Raw genomic sequence first — 19115 nt, 5'->3', positions numbered from 1 at the left:
TAATATGGTCATTTGGTTCAACCCTCATAATGTGATTATGAACCACACAACATGCTAACACTACTTTCACTTGGGTTGGGAAACATCAAAATGGTTCTGCATCCAACACTCGAAAACGTTTCTTCAACACTCCAAACCCTCACTCAATGGTAGTTCTCAATGAAGAGTGTCGGAGGTTGAACAATTCTTGCTTATTCTCAGGAGGACGATCACTAAACTCTTTCAAGTGATATCGCACACTCCGATAAGGTGACAATATTTCATTTTTATTACCATACCCAGCATCACCAAGATAATATTTACCTACATATATTCAAAAATAAAACCAAATCACTACTATGCTTAGGAAAACGCACAATATTTATTAAACTAATAAATCAAAAATGTGAAGAAATCATATAATACCATCGGGAATTGAAAATCCCCCTAGCCTAGCAAATGCATCATTTAACACACGTGAATCATGTGCACTGCCTTCCCATCCAGCCAATACATAAGTGAACTTTAAGTCAAAACTAATAGTAGCTAACACATTTTGCGCGGTTCCATCTTTGCGACCACGAAATCTTCCTTGTATTTCAGGTGGCACAGATGCACGAACATGTGTACTATCTATTGCTCTAACACAATCCTAATTTTCGACAGACATAATGGTTTAAAATTACACAAATCTTCACAATTTACAAAAATGCACAAGTCTCAATATTTACCTTAAAATATGGGTAGAACCTTCTGCTATTCCTTATCTCTGGAGGTGTATCTTCGCTACGCAGTCTTATTAGAGCTCTATATAATTTCAGGACCCCCCTAAGGACGACCTTGAAGTATCTATGAACAGTCTCAGTTGATCTATAGATCCGACTGCCCATTACACGAAATCTCACATTATGACCAATAATGTGTAAGAAAATGAACACTTGCTCCGTAACAGACATGTGAATAGTCGGGTGTACGTGCTCCCCCTCAGTGAGGATGTGACATAAGTGGTGGAAAGCTATAGGCTTCATCCTAAGTTGATTCACACAATGTCTCTCAGTTCCATGCAGAACACTATTTATGTATTCCTCTCTCTCGGCGACATGATTAACATAAGGCGCCCTAGGCAGTCATCTACGTCTATGCCGCAATTTCCTTAATAATGCAACCCCCACAAGGAGGACAGATGCAACTGAGGCAAGAATTGCGGCTTTGGTTTTTTTCTTCATCTAACAAAATCATAAACACTGTGGTCTAAGAGGTATGTAAACAAGCATGCTATTGATTACACAGTAAATAAAAACAGCCACAAACAGGAAACATCCAAACCACATTGATAACGAGTATCAAATCACATTGCATTCTATTTACAATCAATATTTACACTATCACAATACCATCACATTGATATCATCACAATACCATCACATTGCATTCTATTTACAATCACCTATATACCCAATGCACCTTCAATTAAGGTTTAAACACACACATATTCTACTGCATGAAAATAATAACACCAATCATAGGTTAAGCTCCAAAATTTCTACACATAACCCAACTAGCCAAATTAAAAAAAAAAAAAAAAAAAAAAAAATCACAGCAAAAGTTCTACACATAACCCAACTAGCCAAATTTTAAAAAAAAATCACGGCAAAAACCAATCATGGGTCAAGCTCCAAAATTTCATACGCGTAACCCAACTAGCCAAATTCTAACCAAAAGCACAGCAAAAACATTGATCACCCTAAACCCAATCATGAGTCAAGCTCCAAAATTTCATACGCATAACCCATCAAGCCAAATTCTACCCAAAAGCACGGCAAAAACATTGATCCCCTTAAACATCCATGAATAATACACAGTTTAAATAAAAAATGGATAATTAAAAAAATTAAATAATTATATAAATATTTATATAAATAAATATATAAATATTTATATAAATAAATAATATATATATATATATATATATATATAAAATGCTAAGATCGGATCCGAGAGGTGGGTCGGGAGGATGGGTTATGGATTTTGGCATATCTGAGTTTGAGGGGATGTGGATCGGACTTGTGTGTGGATCGGAGGTGAGGTGAGGTGAGGTGTGTGGATCGGAGGTGAGATGAGGTGAGGTGAGTTGTGTGGATCGAAGGTGTAAAACGGTCAACCGGAGAAGGAAAACTCACCGTGGGTCTACATTTGGCTCGGTGATCGAACTACCGTCAGGAAGAGGATCGAATGGCTGAGCTTGGCGTGACTCGGAGTGAGCTGGATCGGTGTGAGTGGCTGGATCGGTGTGAGTGCAGTGGCTGAGCTCTCTTTTTTCTCTCGCTGTCTCTCTCTTTTACGCGTGACCCGAAAATGGTTTGAAGTGAAAATGAAAGTGTAAAACCATTTCCGGGTTAAGGAGTAAATTACAGGTCAAATGAAATGATTTTTCGGAAAATTCTTTTTTCCGTAGCTGCCAAACACGCGGGTCAGGGGGAAAATGATTTCCTGAAAGTTTTTACCACCGAAACAAATGCACCCTAAATTCCAATGTTTTCCAAGCCAAAAATGCGATTCAATTTGTTGCTGAAGATAATAACGTTTTTTGAACATTTTACCTTTTTTTTTTTTTTGAATTTTTTCATGGATCATATTTTTTTCTCTCCAAATTGTTTTTCAAAAGAGCAGATAAGATGCCATAAAGGAAAACATTTTTTATTAAAAATAAATAAATAAAATGAAATCCAATCAAAATTCACACTTAATTAATTTTAAATTAATTCTTGTTGGAACCAATCAAAATTAAGTGTTTAAAATAGGACGTGATCGAGCCCATTGTGTATGATAACTGTGGGCACCAGGATACCTCTTAGTAAGTTGGTAATTGGGCCCCCAATTAATTTGTACGTGGGCTATACTTCGATCTTACTAATGGGGCTCTCAGCTTAGTTTGGTTCACCCTCTCTAAGCCCTAATCTAGGACCCTCCCCCTAACTTCCCTCAGTTCCCAAGCGTTTCCCTCTAGCTTTGCTTTCAACTTCATTCTTCGTTTGGAGATCTTCGTGCACTACGATGGTCAGCTAAGGGCCTCCCCTCTAATCTTAGGTTGCGTGCCCTCCTATACAACTACTAGAATTCGTCAAGTGCTCTGACGGTCGGTAGGCCGTTGCTATCATATTTGGATGATCAGGGAAGCCTAACATTTAGGTCCTCGATTGGTCTGGCACGACTCCCTAGAACCCATTCAAGACGGTTCGAGGGATATCGTTTTCCAAGGTCGTGCAGAACATATTCTTGTGGACACCCTATCCTTAAGAGATCCTAACGAAAAGGGTCCAGTTGCCGAAAAGACAGATCATGTACTCCCTAACCTGGCAGAAGAAAAATAGTGAAGAAGCAGTCAATGACCTTGGACCGATGGTTTCTAGCTACACAGGCCTTGAGGGTCCAAGCTCCGACTTAGCCCACCCCCTAACAAACAACTCCTCATGCGTCCTGACAGCACAAGAAACGCCACAAAGGTAGCAGTGGTGCTGCGGCCGAGGAAAGCACCCCTCTCGTTACCCGATTGCCCATCAAAGCATTGGGTTGGTTGACTGTTCCATCAACCAATAAGACCCCTCAGGAGTCACGGTCCTTGAGCCAACCTGTCATAATTGGCTCGTAGGTCATAACATCCTCCTCAAGCTCGGCTACTCCATGGGAGTGTTCCTTCCAACTAAGGGATAAAGCCCTACCCTCTAACTCATTTCTCCAAACCTGGAGGAGCGGTGAGGAAGGCCAGGTATCAGACAATATTAGGCAGGCCTTGTTGCTTCCCGCTGACATGGAGCATTACTCTAACTACTGAGATAGCAACCTAGTGCTCAAGCTGAAGTGGCACACCATAGCAATACGTTTCACTTCCTCCCAAGCCCTTTTTGTTAGCACCCTTGTACACCTACTATTGTGATCACTATCCCATATGCATCCATATACATATATCGGTTTACTCATTCATTTACTTCTTTATATTCTTAAGTGTTACTAATTGGTCTAGGTAACCAAACTCTACTTTCTCTGTTGATTCAGGTCGCCCAACTAACCCATGTGGTGGAAGGTCAGCTTAAAGACGCTCAAGAGGAGGCCGATAAAAAGAAAGCCTTGAAACAAGTGGCCAAGGCCAACCTGAAAGAAAAAACCCTTGGCTGAACATCAAAGAGTGGCAGGCAAACACTGCTGAAAAGGCGCTGGAGTTGGTCGAGAAGAAAGCCAACAAGGTCACACGCAAGCTTGGCGAGACCAAGCTTAAGTTCGCTGAGACCGCCAACGTCCTCTTTGCTTGGGACAAAAAGTTTGTTGACTATAAGGGTAGGGAGAAGGCCCTAAAGCAAACCTACTACAATAGAGGCTTCAAGGATGTTGAAAACTCTGCTAACCCCGTTATCTTTCAGGCTGGAAGTTTGGGTTTATGGAAGGCTGGATGGCAGTTGTTAACGCCATTGGCCTTCCCGAAAACTCCCCCTTCAGGAACTCCGACCGAGTACCTTTGCCTGAAGACCCTGCTAGTGAGGCCCAGGCTGAAGAGCAGGAAGAGGATAGCAGTGACAAGGAGGAGGGCACCGAGAGCCCGGAGTCCCAAGAGTTGTATTGGAAAGAATAATGCTCTCTACCTACTTTTATCATGTTTTTGGTAATTCTGCACCCGTACTAAAGGCCCTAACGCTTACTCTGGAAAGCATTCAAGTATCAACGTCAGGTAACATAGTAACCCAAGTATTTAGTAATACGGCCAAACTCAAAATTTACGATAAAAATATGCCTAAGTGTTATCGTTTAGTGACACCCCGTTACTGCTAAGTATTGCCTTTCAATGTGCCTCCTTTACATACACCAATCAGTTACTATCAAGTATGTATTTAAAGATAATGGCACTCATTTATCACTAGTCAAAACAGAAGGTTGCGGCATCTATAAAATGCATCCAGGCTATTGTTTGTATCCGATACCGACCATAGTTATGATCCTCATTATTACTATATATCACTTTTTTTTTTTTTTGAGTGGTGCTAAGGTTTCTGTTTGGTCGGTGACAGAGGTCAGATTGAGATCAGACTTCTGTCCTTAGGTGGAAATGTGAAGGTTTCCATCTGGTTGGTGACTGGAGTCAAGCCGAGGCCAGACTTCTGTCCTTTAGTAGAAATATTTAAGGTTTCCATTTGGTCGGTGACTGGGATCGGGCCGAGGCCAAATTTCTGTTCTTAGGTAGAAATATAGTTTACTTCATCATTCATCTCTTCCTTACATAGGATCAATTAACTGAAAATTACCTAATTCCATGGTCCTTACTATTTTACATATTACAACGGCCTTTTCATGCCAACCATTACATTTATTGGTAATACTTATTTAAATTGTAGACATTCCATGGTCGAGGCAAAGGTCTCTCTTCCAGATCTTCTAAGTAATAGGCTCTCGCTCCAACTGTTGCTGTCACTTGGTAGAGCCCTTCCCAATTTGGAGCCAATTTTCCAACATTTTGAACTTTCATACTCCCGATGGCTTTTTGCAGGACAAGGTCCCTCGGCACAAATTCCTGAATCCTAACCTTCCTGTTATACCCCTGAGCCAACTTCTACTGATAATTTGCGAGCCGTAATGCCACCATATCTCTTCGCTCTTCCAAAGCATCCAGATTTTCGATCATACTTTCGTCGTTACGTCCCTTTGCAAAGCACGCCACCCTCGAACTTAATAAACTGATTTCAATCGGTATAACTGCTTTGGTACCGTAAGTCATGGAGAAGGGCGTCTCCCCTGTCGACCTTTTGGGAGTCATTCGGCATGCCCACAGAACGTTCGATAACTCCTTGACCTAGCTTCCCTTTGCCCCCCCAATCTCTTCTTCAAACCATTGACAATCGTCTTGCTCTTCGCTTTGACTTGCCCATTGCTTTAGGGGTATGCGGGTGATGAATACTTGTTGGTTCTACAAAGGCTGCTACAATATTCCCGAAAGAGCTTACTATCAAATTGCAACCCGTTATCAAATACCAACACTTGGGGAACTCAAAACCTTGTGACAATGTTCTTCCACACGAATCTTTTTGTATCCACGTCATTGATATTTGCCAAGGCTTTGGCCTCCACCCACTTGGTGAAATAGTCTGTAGCCACTACCACATACCATCTATTTCCCGAGGCCCGAGGGAAAGGTCCGACTATATCTAGCCCCTATTGGGCAAAGGGCCAAGGGCTGGCGATCGGGTTGAGGTTTCCCCTAACTGATGCAATAATGGTGCTTGAATCTGGCACCGATCACATTTTCTAACATAATCTGCCACTTCCCGTTGCATATTTGGCCACTAGAATCCTTGAGTTATGGCTTGGTGCACAAGGGACCTCCCTTCCAAGTGCCCGCCACATACTCCTTCGTGAAGTTCAGTTAACAACTCAGCAGTTTTCCCAAGATGAAGGCATAGCAAATACAGTCCACCGTATGACCGTCGGTATAACCTCTTTTCCTCAGACAACTAGAAACGTGCCAACGTCCTCCGCACCTTCTCTGCCTCTTTTACGTCCCTCGATAAAGACCTGTCAGACAATAAGGCTACGGATGGATCCATCCAACTCAGCCCCAATTCCGACGCAACTGCAACTAATGTTTGGCGCTCAATGCTCGAGTGCCCCAAAAGCTCTACTAGTATCATTTGGGGAATGTGATCACCCGAAGAGGATGCCAGCGTATCTAAGGAGTCAACGTGGCTATTTTGACTTCTCGATACCCTGACTATACTGACATCATGGAAGTTTACGCGTAGAGATCCAAACAATCGCAAATACTGCAACATATGCTAGTCTCTTGCCTCGAAACTCCCATCTACTTGACTCACCACCAACCTGGAATTTGAAACCACTTCTACCTCCAATGCCCCGATCTCTTATGCTGCCTGTAGTCCAGCAATAAGGGCTTCATATTCGGCCTCATTGTTCGAAGCCTGAAAGCCCAACCTTAGTGACTTCTCTACCCTTATGCCCTCGGGGGACACCAACAGCACCTTAACTCCCGAACCTCTCACGTTAGATGTACCATCCACATACACCTTCCATTGTCTAACTGTGACTTGGCATATCATCAAAGAAGCCTTAAAGGAGGGAGTGAACTCGACAACAAAGTCTGCCAACACCTGCCCTTTAATGGAATTTCTCGATTTATAGCGTATGTCAAATGTCCCCAATTTCGTCCCCCATTTCGCTATCCTTCCCATGAAACCCGACTTCCTTAATAGCAACTGCAGAGGGTACTCGGTCAACACTCAAACTGTAAGCGCTTGAAAATAATGCGACAACTTCCTCATAGCATGCACTAAGGCCAATAACATTTTCTCTAATAGCAAGTACCAAGTCTCTGCATCCATTAGGGTTTTTCTAAGGTAATAAATGGGTCTTTGAATCCCTTCATGTTGCTTGATCAATACTGAGCTCATGGCATGGTCGAAAACCGCCAAATACAGGAAAAGTCCTCATCAGGCTCTAATCATGACAGAATTGGCGGGTTGGCTAAATAAGACTTCAAATCTCTAAAGGTTGCATCACATTCCTCTGTCCACTGAAAACCTTTCCACTTCTTCAATAATTGGTAAAATGGTCGGCACTTGTCCCCCGATCTTAGGACGAATCTATTCAGGGCGGCAATCATTCATGTAAGTTTTTGTACCTCCTTTGGGTTACTAGGGGGTCACAGTTGTCGGATCGCTGAAATCTAATCGGGGTTCACCTTTATTTCCCGAGTGATTATCATGGAGCCCAAAAACTTGCCAGATCCTACTCCAAAGGAACATTTCTCGGCGTTGAGGCGCAACTGGTGTTGTCTTAGTATATCAAAAATCTCAGCTAAATCGATCGTATGCCCTCAATCCCCTTCATTTTTACCACCATGTCATTGATATATACTTCTACAGACTCACTGATCTAGTCTTTAAACATCCGAGTGACCATTCGCTAATATGTGGCTCCTGCATTCTTCAACCTGAAAGGCATTACAGTGTAATGGTAATTCCCCCCAGGTGTGATGAACGATGTTTTCTCCTGGTCCTCAGGCGCTAGCAAGATCTGATGGTAACCTTGGAATGCATCTAAAAAGCTCATTCTCTGATATTCGACCGTTATGTCTACTAATTGGTCTATTTTCGGCACCGGGAAAGGATCCTTCGGACATGCTCAGTTAAGGTTGGTGAAATCGACACACACCTTCCAACTGCCGTTCTTTTTCTTTACAACCACCGTGTTGGCTAACCACCCTGGGAAAAACACTTCCTTGATCGCCCTTGCACTTTTCAGCTTCTCCACCTCCTCTTTGATAGCCTTAATATAAGGCTTTGCGGCTCTTCTGGGCCTCTGCTTCTTAGGAAGGGTTAAGGGGTCTACATTCAATCGATGCATGATAAAAGTCAAGTCCACCTCGGGTACTTCGTACGGGCTCCACGCAAACACGTCCAAGTTTTGCACCAATGACAATAGGATTTCCACTTGATCCCCCACCAACAAGCTCTTACCAATTCCGAAATACCTACCCAAATATGGCAATATTCTGACTTGGACCAACTCTTCTGCATTATCCACACCTACCGAACTCTCAACTATCGGTAATTGCTATAATTGCTCCCTACTCATCTGCTCTTTCTGCTTTATCTCGTGGTTTATCGTTGTACCAGACACTGTTTTGCTACTTTCTAATCGGCACAAACTACCACGACTACATCTTCAATAGGGAACTTGATCTTCTGCTGTAGCGTCGAAGGAACTGCCCTTACGGAATAAATCCAGGGATGTCTGAGTATCACCGTGTAAGGCAAATAAGCATTAACCACTATAAAGTTAACTTCGACTTCCTTACCCTTGGTCACTACTGGCAACTTTATTTGTCCTTTGGGGGTCACAACCTTCCTATTGAAACCCACCAAGGGCTTGTCATACTTACTTAAATCCTCAAGTTTCAGTCTCTAACCCCTTATAAAGGTCGTGGTACATAATTTCGGCCTCGCTCCTTTGATCCACCATTACTTTCTTAACCAGGAAACCACCAATCCTACACGTAACCACCAAAGTGTCATTAAGTGGCTGGGACGTCCCTTCCAAATCGGTTTCGCTAAAGGTAATCGAGGTGATTGACCTCCTAAGTTTCTTCTCTAGCTGGCTCTCACTGTTCATTTTGGGGGAAGACACTATTGGAAAAACACATATTTGTATCGCATACAAAACATACGCAGCGGAAAATTAATGAATCTACTTCATTCACAATTGATAATATATACTATGTAAATTTTAGAATATAAGAACAAGAAAGTGTACCTTGATGTGGTGAAATTCAAAACCAAAGATTAGAAGTACTTGGGAACACTTTTAATCTTCACTCCAATTCCACTTGTGCCCAAGAAGTGTGATCTCTCAATCGGTTTATATGTGTATGTTCAAGGAGAGAATAAGAAAGTGTCCTACACTCACATACAAAACATTTCATTCTCATACAAAATTCTATATGTTTCTCTCCTTATAACTGATTATCTAATTAGGCTAGCCTTTTAGGCCATTCCAATTGGGTTTTAGTATGTGACTTGGAGTGGGACCAAAAGAGAACAAATAAGACACTAGCTCCAATGGGTCTTGGGCTTTTCTGTCAACTCTTGACAAGTCCAAAGTTACCATTAATTATATTTAATATCACTATATAAATATAATTGCAATTTAGGCCTTATTAATAAATTATATCCCAAGACTTTATTATACATACAACCCCTTCATAAAATATTCGTGGTAATATAAAGTCATAAATATAGACTATCACTTTAAAGATTACTACATCTTAATCCTTAAGTACCCGATTTAATCCTTTTAAGTTATTCCTTATATATTTATGAAATCCAATTTCATAAATATATACTTTAGTAACTCCTTACTAAAGTAGTTAGGCCTAACATTCTGAATAACCAAACCCATTGAACTTATCTCAAGGGAATATTTTATATCTCCGTTAAGAGATTATGAATTTCATCTTGAGAATATATGTTCTATTAAAACTAAATGTGGCTGCCCAACATACTGAAGTTTTGATCGTGACTTTAGATCTCATTTCTGATATATCAAAACAACCTACACTTTATGATTATGTCTGTTATTCTCTGAGGATTAAGAATTCATGTAAATAAAAGTCGTGAGATTTATTATTCATTTGACAGTCGTTAGGAAAATAATAAATCTCACAGTGGTCCAGTTCAATATATCTTAACTCTTAAAATATATCAACATATCAATTAGAAGTCTCTCCACTTCCATAATCAAGACAAATCATCTTAGTTGATATGTTATAATCTTCGCAGATGAAATGCCCAATTTCATCACCAACTACGAACTAAAATTTTGAGTTTACAAAAAACTTATGATTTATATCTTCTGTGACTAAATCACATAAATCACATACCATGCGTCTCATGGATTATATGATAATGTCCAAATATTCATGTTACCATTATTTTAGATAATAATAAAACAACTTTATTAATCACAACATTAAAGTCATACATAATGTCATATATAGTATCATACAATAGAATTTAAGGGCACTAATCCTAACAAACACCACACTCAAAACTGCCCTCCGATTGTTCCAACTTGTGCCCCGCGAGGCCGCATGAATAACCTCAATAATTCCTAATGGAGGGGGAAGAGTATGGTCATTTCAATCGCCTAACCCCTGGCCCACGTTCCCTCCCCCTTGACCGATCAAAAACTCCTTGAAGTGCCTGCTTTCACCAGTTGTTCCAAGTGATCCTTCAAAACACAACATTGTTCGGTGGTGTGGCCTTTCTCCCTATGATAAGTATAATACAAACTTTGGTTCCTCCTCCCCGGGTCACCGCCCATCTTACCGAGCCACTGAAAATAAGGTTCATTCTTAATACGTCCAAGGATCTTATAAACGAGCTCCTTGAACGCTAGATTAACTCCCTCAGGTCGTTGTGCCGAATCATCTCTAGAAACCCTCGATTCTCTTCTAGGCCTCTATTGGAATTTATCGGGATGATATTCTTTAAGGTACTGTGAATAGGCCGGGGCCTTGCCTTTTCCCTGCAAGCAATCATCTTCTAATCTCTTGTACTTTTCAATCCTCTTTATTAACTGATGCATGCTCTCGGGGGATTGCATGGTCAAAGAGTCCCTCAACTCGAAGTCCTTGGGGAGACCTAACCGAAAAGTGCTAGTGGTGGCTTGCTCATTCCCCCCTCCTATTTCATTATAGAGTTCCCAATACCTATTAGCGTAAGAACAGAGGGTTTCCCCAGTCTTCATCCTCATAAACAACAAAGCATTTATGAGTTATGGGACTTTACTGCACGTTATGAACCAAACACCGAACTCTTGTATTAGCTCACCGAAACTTCGAATTGATCCTTTCCTCAGTCCGTTAAACCATCTCATAGCTGTTGGGCCAAGATTGGACGGAAATACTTTACACATCAACCCGTCATTATGAGAATAAAGCAACATCATTTGTATATAATGACTTACATGCTTAACTGGATCAGTTTTTCCATCATAAATGATAAACGGTGAACGAGTAAACTGCCTAGGCATCTCTATGCGCTCCATCTATTCAGAGAACAGTGACCTGGCAGCCCTCCTCAGCACTCTACTCATAGCATCGAGAGCCACATTATAATGACCATGTCAACCACGATGGGGAGATTCGCTACGCTGCCCAGTTGTCTCACGGGATCTTTCCCTCAATTGACGCGAATCACTACCTCGGGATGATGCCCCCGGAATGTAGTCGGGATTGACAAATAAATCATCCTACTATCTTCTATGATTTCGGCCTCTCAGTTCGATTTTCAAATCATTAACCTGCTTTCGCAAGTTCTCTAGTTCTCTTTTCCGATCACCCCGATGAGGCCCTTAAATGATTTCCCGCCTTGGAACCTTCTCCAACATGCGGACCTTCCATGCTCAGACAATATCAGACCAACTCAAAGCCCCCAGAATGAGTAAGATTCCCACAGACGGCACCAATTGTGGGCACCAGGATACCTCTAAGTAAGTTGGTAATTGGGCCCCTAATTAATTTGTACGTAGGCTATACTTTGATCTTACTAATAGGGCTCTTAGCTTAGTTTTGTTCGCCCTCTCTAAGCCCTAATCCGGGGCCCTAATCTGGGACCCTCCCCCTAACTTCCTTCAGTTCCCAAGTGTTTCCCTCTCGCTTTGCTCTCTCTCTCTCTCTCTCTCTCTCTCTCTCTCTCTCTCTCTCTCTCTCTCTCTCTCTCTCTCTCTCTCTCTCTCTCTCCTCAAAATGGAAGTGATTACAGATTTTATAATCAGGAAAAATGATTTATAGAAAGCAGGGATGCTATTTTCCTTGAAAGTACTAATCAAATTACACCACTTGTAAGAGATAAGATTACAAGAACACCTTGAAAATGAAAATCAGGATCAGTATATGGATGCTTCTAAAAGTGGGAGCAAAAGAAAATTAGATATATTGGTACTGAACCAACAAGCCTTTGTTCCGAATCAACAAGCCTTCAATTCTAAGAAGAGTGGGAGTAAAAGGATTAGATGACTATCAACTGTGCTTAAAGATTATCATTTGTTTGATATAGAAGAAAATTTAAATGAGGAACCAACTAATTATGGAAAAACTATGGCAAGATGCTCTGATGGATAAACTAGAATCCATAAAGAAAAATGATGTTAGGGAATTAACAGCTTTACCAGATAGAAGAAAAGTCATTGGCTGTAAATGGGTTCTAAGAAAGAAATTTAAGGCTAACGATATTTTAGATAAATATAAAGCAAGATTGGCTACTAAAGGTTTTACTCAACAACCCAGTGTAAACTTTGTTGATACTATTCAGCAGTATCTAAATTCGCTTCAAATAGAATTATTATGTCTGTTGTGGTGAGAATGGATTTAGAATTGCATCAACTGGATATCAAAACAACTTTTCTTAATGGTGAATTAAAAGAAGACATTTACATGTTAAAACCAGAAGGTTTTGAAATGCAAAATTATTATATCTGGATTAAGAGAACTACTTGGAGAAAGTATTCAAGAAATTTAATATGGCTGAATCTAAGGCTTTGAGTGTGCCTTTAAGTAAATGAACTATGTTAAGTAAGTAGATATCATGCTGTAGACTAGCATGAGGCCAGACATTTGTGGGCTGTTTAATGTATGCAATGACTAGCACGAGGCCAGACATTTGTCATGCGGTAGGATTAATAAGTAGATATCAATCTAATCTTGGAAAGGTATATTGGCAAGCAATCAAAATAATTTTTAGATATCTCCAAGGCACCAAAGGTATGAAATTATGTTTTGGAATTAGTGATCTAGAAGTAATAGGATATATAGATGCTGATTTTACAAGAGATGTAGATGGTAGAAAATCTACTAGTGGTCATGTATTCCTATTTGGTGGAACAACTGTTTTTTGGTTAAGTAAGAAATAAGATTGTGTTGCAAAATATACCATAGAGGCAGAATACATATCATGCAACACAACGATAAGTGAAGCGATCTAGATTAAACAATTTGTCTACAGTTTAAAATTAGGTATACCAAATAGACCAATCAATGTGTTTTGTGACAATAAGTCCACTATCTTGTTAATAAAAAGTGGAGCAAATAGCTCTAAAGGCAAACACATCAAAACAAATTATCACTATATTCAAGATATAGTGGAGAGGGACAAAATACGAGTCCATTTTATCCCCTCGAGCGAGATGGTGGCTAATTTTATGACCAAAGGATTGATTCTAGATAAATTTAGAGTGCATGTAGGAAATATGGGACTGGTGGATCCAAAAACCTAGGTGGGATACTACATGTATTTGCATAGATGGAAGGACTAGGGATGCCCGAAGAACATAGTTATGCAACTTCTGCTTTAGGGACACTATTGGTCAGTACTAAGCAGAATAGCATTGTATGAGAAGTTAAGTGTATGAATGTAAAGTCCACTAATGTGTATCATACATAACACAGCTTGTACAACAAAAGTCATTGCAATCATACAAGAAAACCTTTAGGATACTGACTTAGAGGAAGCATTAAGAGATTCAATGCAAGTCAACACATGTCTGGTGTGTGTGGCTTGAGGACATTGACCAACAGTGCGAGTGTGGACTGAGATCCCTGACTAGGTGTGGTAACAAACATCCCACATGTTTGATGCCATTTATTTGAAATAATAGTAAGTGATAAGACATCCGGAGTATACTATTGGAGTGGTATAAAATGAAAGGTGCGGTCAGCGGTACATGACAAGATGTGTGCTCAGTTTTGTTAGAGTCAAACACTGACGCCAATCTACGAAAAGCATAGATGAGAATCAACATTGGACAATATCATGGTGACACCATAGTATTTGTTGATTGTAGTTAATGCCATTTATTATGGTGCGATCAAGTGAGAGATGTTAGCATATAATAGTGATAGGTGATCACACCATAATATAGTACACCCTCTCTTATACAATAACCCCCACTTGGTGGATGATATTGTTTCACCAAATTACAGTAGAGAATTAATTAAACGTTAGAGTTAGTTATTTACTGAAGAGTTGTGTCTCTTAGATAAGATATAATCCTTGGTAAAAAGACATATCTTTTCCTAAGAGAAATGAAGGAGTCTATAAATACTAAAACTCCTCATTCATTGTTACATTTTAATTCTCTCTCTTTCTGTGTTGGTGATTCTCAGTCTAACGATATTACCATACACATTAAGGAACCATTAATATTGGTATGAACAATTACACCCTTTCGCACAAATGGGCAATCGTCACTTACACTGTTAAGGGTGGGGGTACAAATAATTCTTAAGAGAGAGATAACTGCAACTTTTATAAGCTTAAACTTCAAATAACTATATGGAAAATTCTTAGTTTATATTAAACTAACAATGTAAGATTTATATTTGTAGACTAAATAAATGTGTACAACATTGTGTATATATATGTTTAATCTACAATGTAACATTTACATTACTATAGAATGTAAGCCTATAATTACCCTAACTATATACCATAAATAATTACTCATACTAAAAAAAAAAGCTGACTTTTCCTCGAAGAAAAAAAAAATTGGCAGCAATGGCCCCCATTTAGGGATGACGAAATTGAATACGACCCGCGAACCTGATATATACGACACGACACGAAATTAGTAGGTTATGGGTTGAGCCTTATTGGGTTCATATTATATTCGGGCTGACACGACTGACTCATTTAATAAATAGATTGAGTTAGTGTCCATCACATGGAACCCGTTTGACTTGTCTAACTCGTTTAATTAAATAAAATTTTACAAATATACCCTTCAAACCCTAAGTATATAAACTTATTAGTTATTGTGGGTTATTTTCTTTGACATATTATGATTGATTATTTGTAATATTGAGATATGTTTTAGTTTTGAATTATTATTTGTAATGCAGTTACTTGTTAGTTCTCAATTTTATATTAAAAATATTTATTTGTTTGGTTTTTCATAATTCATATCAATTTAGTTAATATTAAAATTAGTTTTTTCCGTTTTGATAAAATCTAATAAACATGTCGACATAACTGACCCGTTTAATAAATGGGTTATGTTAATGTTGAGGAATCCTGACCCGTTTAATAAACAAGTCGGGTTAAAGTTGACCCATATAGTTGAATACTCATGAGTTAACACGACACAAACCCAACACGTGAACACGAATTGCCGCCCCTACCCCCATTCAATGAGAGAGAGAGAGAGAGAGAGATTACAGATCAAAACACAAGTGACATTATTTCGACCAGGAGAAAGTCGTCTCCTTCCCTCGTAACATCAATCAAGAGAGAGAAACAAACGAAAAAAAGTAAAAGAAAAACTAGGAAAACGTCACTAATTACTCCCTATAAACGATCTACCATACCACAACTACGTACAGTACATAACAGTCGAAATTTCTATGATCTACGTTGTACAGCATGCATGAACCAGCATCAAGAGTACGTTTCACAAACTTTTTTCTTTAGCCATGTGATTTTATTATTTGATAGCATTCAGACCACCATGACTTCCTTGAAAAGTGTATAGTCCACTGCAAGAGATATTGCATCCTCCGCACTTGCCACTCCTCATGCGGAAACTTGGCTCTCTAGGAACTGTCAAGGGCCTGCTTGATCTGCAAAATGGGGAAACAATTGGTGGTATCAATAGTTTCCAGCTCCCATATGAATTGAATCTCAGACATAGATCCTCTTCTTTAAGATTGAAAAAAATCACTAAGGTTCTAAAACGTAGTAAAAGAGTGCTAGTCATACATATAGGCAAAATTTATTTGTTGCGCTATATCAACTCTGGTATAGATTATGAAACCTGAATTAGATCAACGAATTGTCAGAATATTGGCCATAATTCTATGGATCTTTCACTAATTTCGTATTAAAAAAAATAATAATTAAAAAAAAAAAAAAAAACAATTCCGTGAAGTTTTTCCATTGATTTTTTTTTTTTTTAAATTAAATCAGTTTTCCATTTTTTGGCCTCATCATTTCGTAGAAAAACTTCAATTCCGATTTGATATAATCCGCTTTCCAAAAAAAAAAAAAAAAGGGATGATCATTTAAATATATACTTGCCAAAAAAATTCCGTTGATGTACACTGTCTGAACCCAAATTTAGGATACCTAAACATAATTAAGGCCCTTAATTACCTTTGTGGGAAAAAGGGTCTATCAAAAAAGGGCATCAATTGAGCTCTTGGAATCATCTCCTTTCTAAGCAAACGAACCTCTTCCTCTTCTATCATCTGTTTCATAATCAGCATTTCTATCAAAGTGCTCTCACATAACATATAATTGGTTATATATATATATATATATATATATATGGTTTACCTTCTGCAACTTTTCTGCTTGTTTCTTCTGTTGCTCTATGACAAACAACTTGGTAGCAACCTGCATGTATATTTATTCATACGTTTATAGAAATTTGGAGAAATGATCAAACTAAGCTCTAGTTTATACACAAATTAAACAAGCAAGCTCATGATCAAGACTCACCTCGTAGTTGAACATTGCGCGTTTGATGGCTCTTTCTTGGGTATGAAGTTTGAAATCTTGTGGCTTGGTGTTCTCTCTTGGTGGCGACTTCTGAGAAGCCTAGAGTGATGGATAGAAATGCATTTGGAGTCTCACAATTGAGAGAGATAAAGAGAAAGAAAGGAATGGGACAACTGAAGTTGAATAAATTTACCTTAGATTTGCCAAAGAGCCTGTCTTTGAGCTCATCTTTTGTCTGTGAATTAAAAAACATCCATTTTTATATACTTTAGTGACAATCATGTACCACCAACTACGTAAGCTCCCAGGCCAATATTCATGTAAGAATGAGCGTATGATAGAGAAGAAAAATGCCTATATCATGATTATGCAAATAAAGGGGCCTTCTTGCTCGGACTCTTTTGACCTTTATTTCTTTCAATTGTTGCATATATATGAAGTTTTAATATCTTCATACCTAAAAAATTTTTTAAAATTTTTCTAGGCTGTAGTGTGATATGGTACACTTACAAAACTTAGGTTTAACATGTATTACATACATATTAGGGATAATTTGAAGTGAAAAATGAATCTAGAAAATTCACAGTATGATGCATTATTATAACAAGTATATGGGACAATATCTAGGTGATTATTGAAAATCCAATTGATTATTTGAAATATATGGTATTAATTAAACAGTGGATAAAATGCACATGGTACCTAAACTTGAATAGTGTTAAAATAATTTTGATTTGAAATAAATCCATTCTATTATCCATGTTAAATATTACAAATTTAGTGCTACAATATTTAAAATTTTAAATAATATAATACTCTATAAGTTATCAAATTTAAAAAAATAAAATACTAACCATAAAATAGACTTAAAATTGAGAAGATTATGCTCCACATGAGTCGAGGTTTTTTTTTTTTTTTTTTTTTTTAAAGCTGGTAAGTCGTCCTCAACAGTCAACACAACCAATTTAATTTGAGAACTCTTATTGAATGGAAGCTTTCTTTATTCCTTTTTTTTTTCCACTCTTTTTAAGTGTATGTGTTTCTCCTATTTGCCAAGTGGAGAAATACTTTGGAATAAATGACGTTTCACATATGAAAATGTTATTTTTCACAACTAGTGCACTAACCGTTACTATTGTGCATATGTGGAAGAACCTAGAATTAGATTGACTTGTTAGGCATATGCATTGTGCACTTCCTGTGGATCCTGAATTATTAATTTTATCAATATTAAGGAAACAACAATGGCAAATAAGTAACTTCCTCCATAAAGGTAGCAACAATGATTAGATTTTCTTTTCCACTTTCCTTCTCTAAAGTTATGTGAAGTTGATTCTCAAAAAAAAATTATAATGTAAAGTTGTCTATAATCATAACTTCAAAGATAAGGTCGAGCGTGTCTATATTGCTTTTACAGTATGTAAAGCTGTCCACAATTTTATAAATTATGACTTCATAATTGAGGTAGGGTAAACCAAAATGAGATATCTTTTTGCTCACACAATAAGTTACGAACCTAAGATATATCTCACCCCCACACTCCCTCCATGCATCCCCCTTTTCAAATCCAAGTATACATCAACTGTAACTTAGATTAAAATTTCAAAACTAAGTTAAAATGTGATATCTTAAGTTATTAGTTCGTTTGGTACAATTTATTTTTAAAATGTAATTATTTTAAAAACTTAGACTTAGGAAAAATGTGAAGTTTAAAAAACTATATGCAATTTCAAAACACTTTACCAAATGAGTCCTAATTCTAGGGGCCAAACTCATGTGCTACTTTGGTAATGATATGTTTATAGGAGCCTAGCCAGTTGAAGTAGAACATATCTCACCATTCCTCTAGAAGTAGAGCTCCACGAGAGTGCAGATTGTGAACTAGCCTTCATAAACTTTGAAGCAAAAAAAAAAAAAAGAACAAAAATTTATATTAAGTACAAACATTGTACTAAGAGCATTAAAGAGTAAACAAAATAAAGAAGAAGAAGCACAAAGAACCTTAAGTGCTGATTTGGTGTGTGTCTTCTCCATGTTAGCTAGGCTTTGATGGTTGAACCGTTACAGAATTGAAGTGAATAT

The 19115-nt window shown here is 38.3% G+C and overlaps 1 protein-coding gene across 1 annotated transcript; it reads right to left on the bottom strand.

The window, feature by feature from the left end:
* Positions 1-15748: 15748 nt before the first annotated feature.
* Positions 15749-19115, bottom strand: LOC126714130 (microtubule-destabilizing protein 60). Its single transcript, XM_050414133.1, has 7 exons — positions 19035-19115; positions 18872-18928; positions 17227-17268; positions 17034-17132; positions 16869-16928; positions 16686-16780; positions 15749-16153 (listed from the first exon to the last, which is right to left on the bottom strand). The coding sequence occupies exons 1-7, from the start codon at positions 19065-19067 to the stop codon at positions 16018-16020; spliced, it is 522 nt and encodes a 173-aa protein (XP_050270090.1). The 5' UTR covers positions 19068-19115; the 3' UTR covers positions 15749-16017.

This window comes from Quercus robur, chromosome 2, assembly GCF_932294415.1.
Source record: "Quercus robur chromosome 2, dhQueRobu3.1, whole genome shotgun sequence".
NCBI classification, from domain to species: Eukaryota; Viridiplantae; Streptophyta; class Magnoliopsida; order Fagales; family Fagaceae; genus Quercus; species Quercus robur.
The sequence above is the reverse complement of the archived record's forward strand: the minus strand, read 5'-3'. Positions and strand labels throughout refer to the sequence as shown.

What these genes read in the sequence shown, in the direction of transcription:
- LOC126714130 (XM_050414133.1), bottom strand. Translation starts at nt 19,067, where the DNA reads ATGGAGAAGACACACACCAAATCAGCACTTAAG. An exon ending in GCTCTACTTCTAGAGGAATG is followed by an intron (nt 17,269 to 18,871) that starts GTGAGATATGTT and finishes TTTAATTCACAG; the next exon opens with ACAAAAGATGAGCTCAAAGA. An exon ending in AGACCCTTTTTCCCACAAAG is followed by an intron (nt 16,154 to 16,685) that starts GTAATTAAGGGC and finishes CCCATTTTGCAG; the next exon opens with ATCAAGCAGGCCCTTGACAG.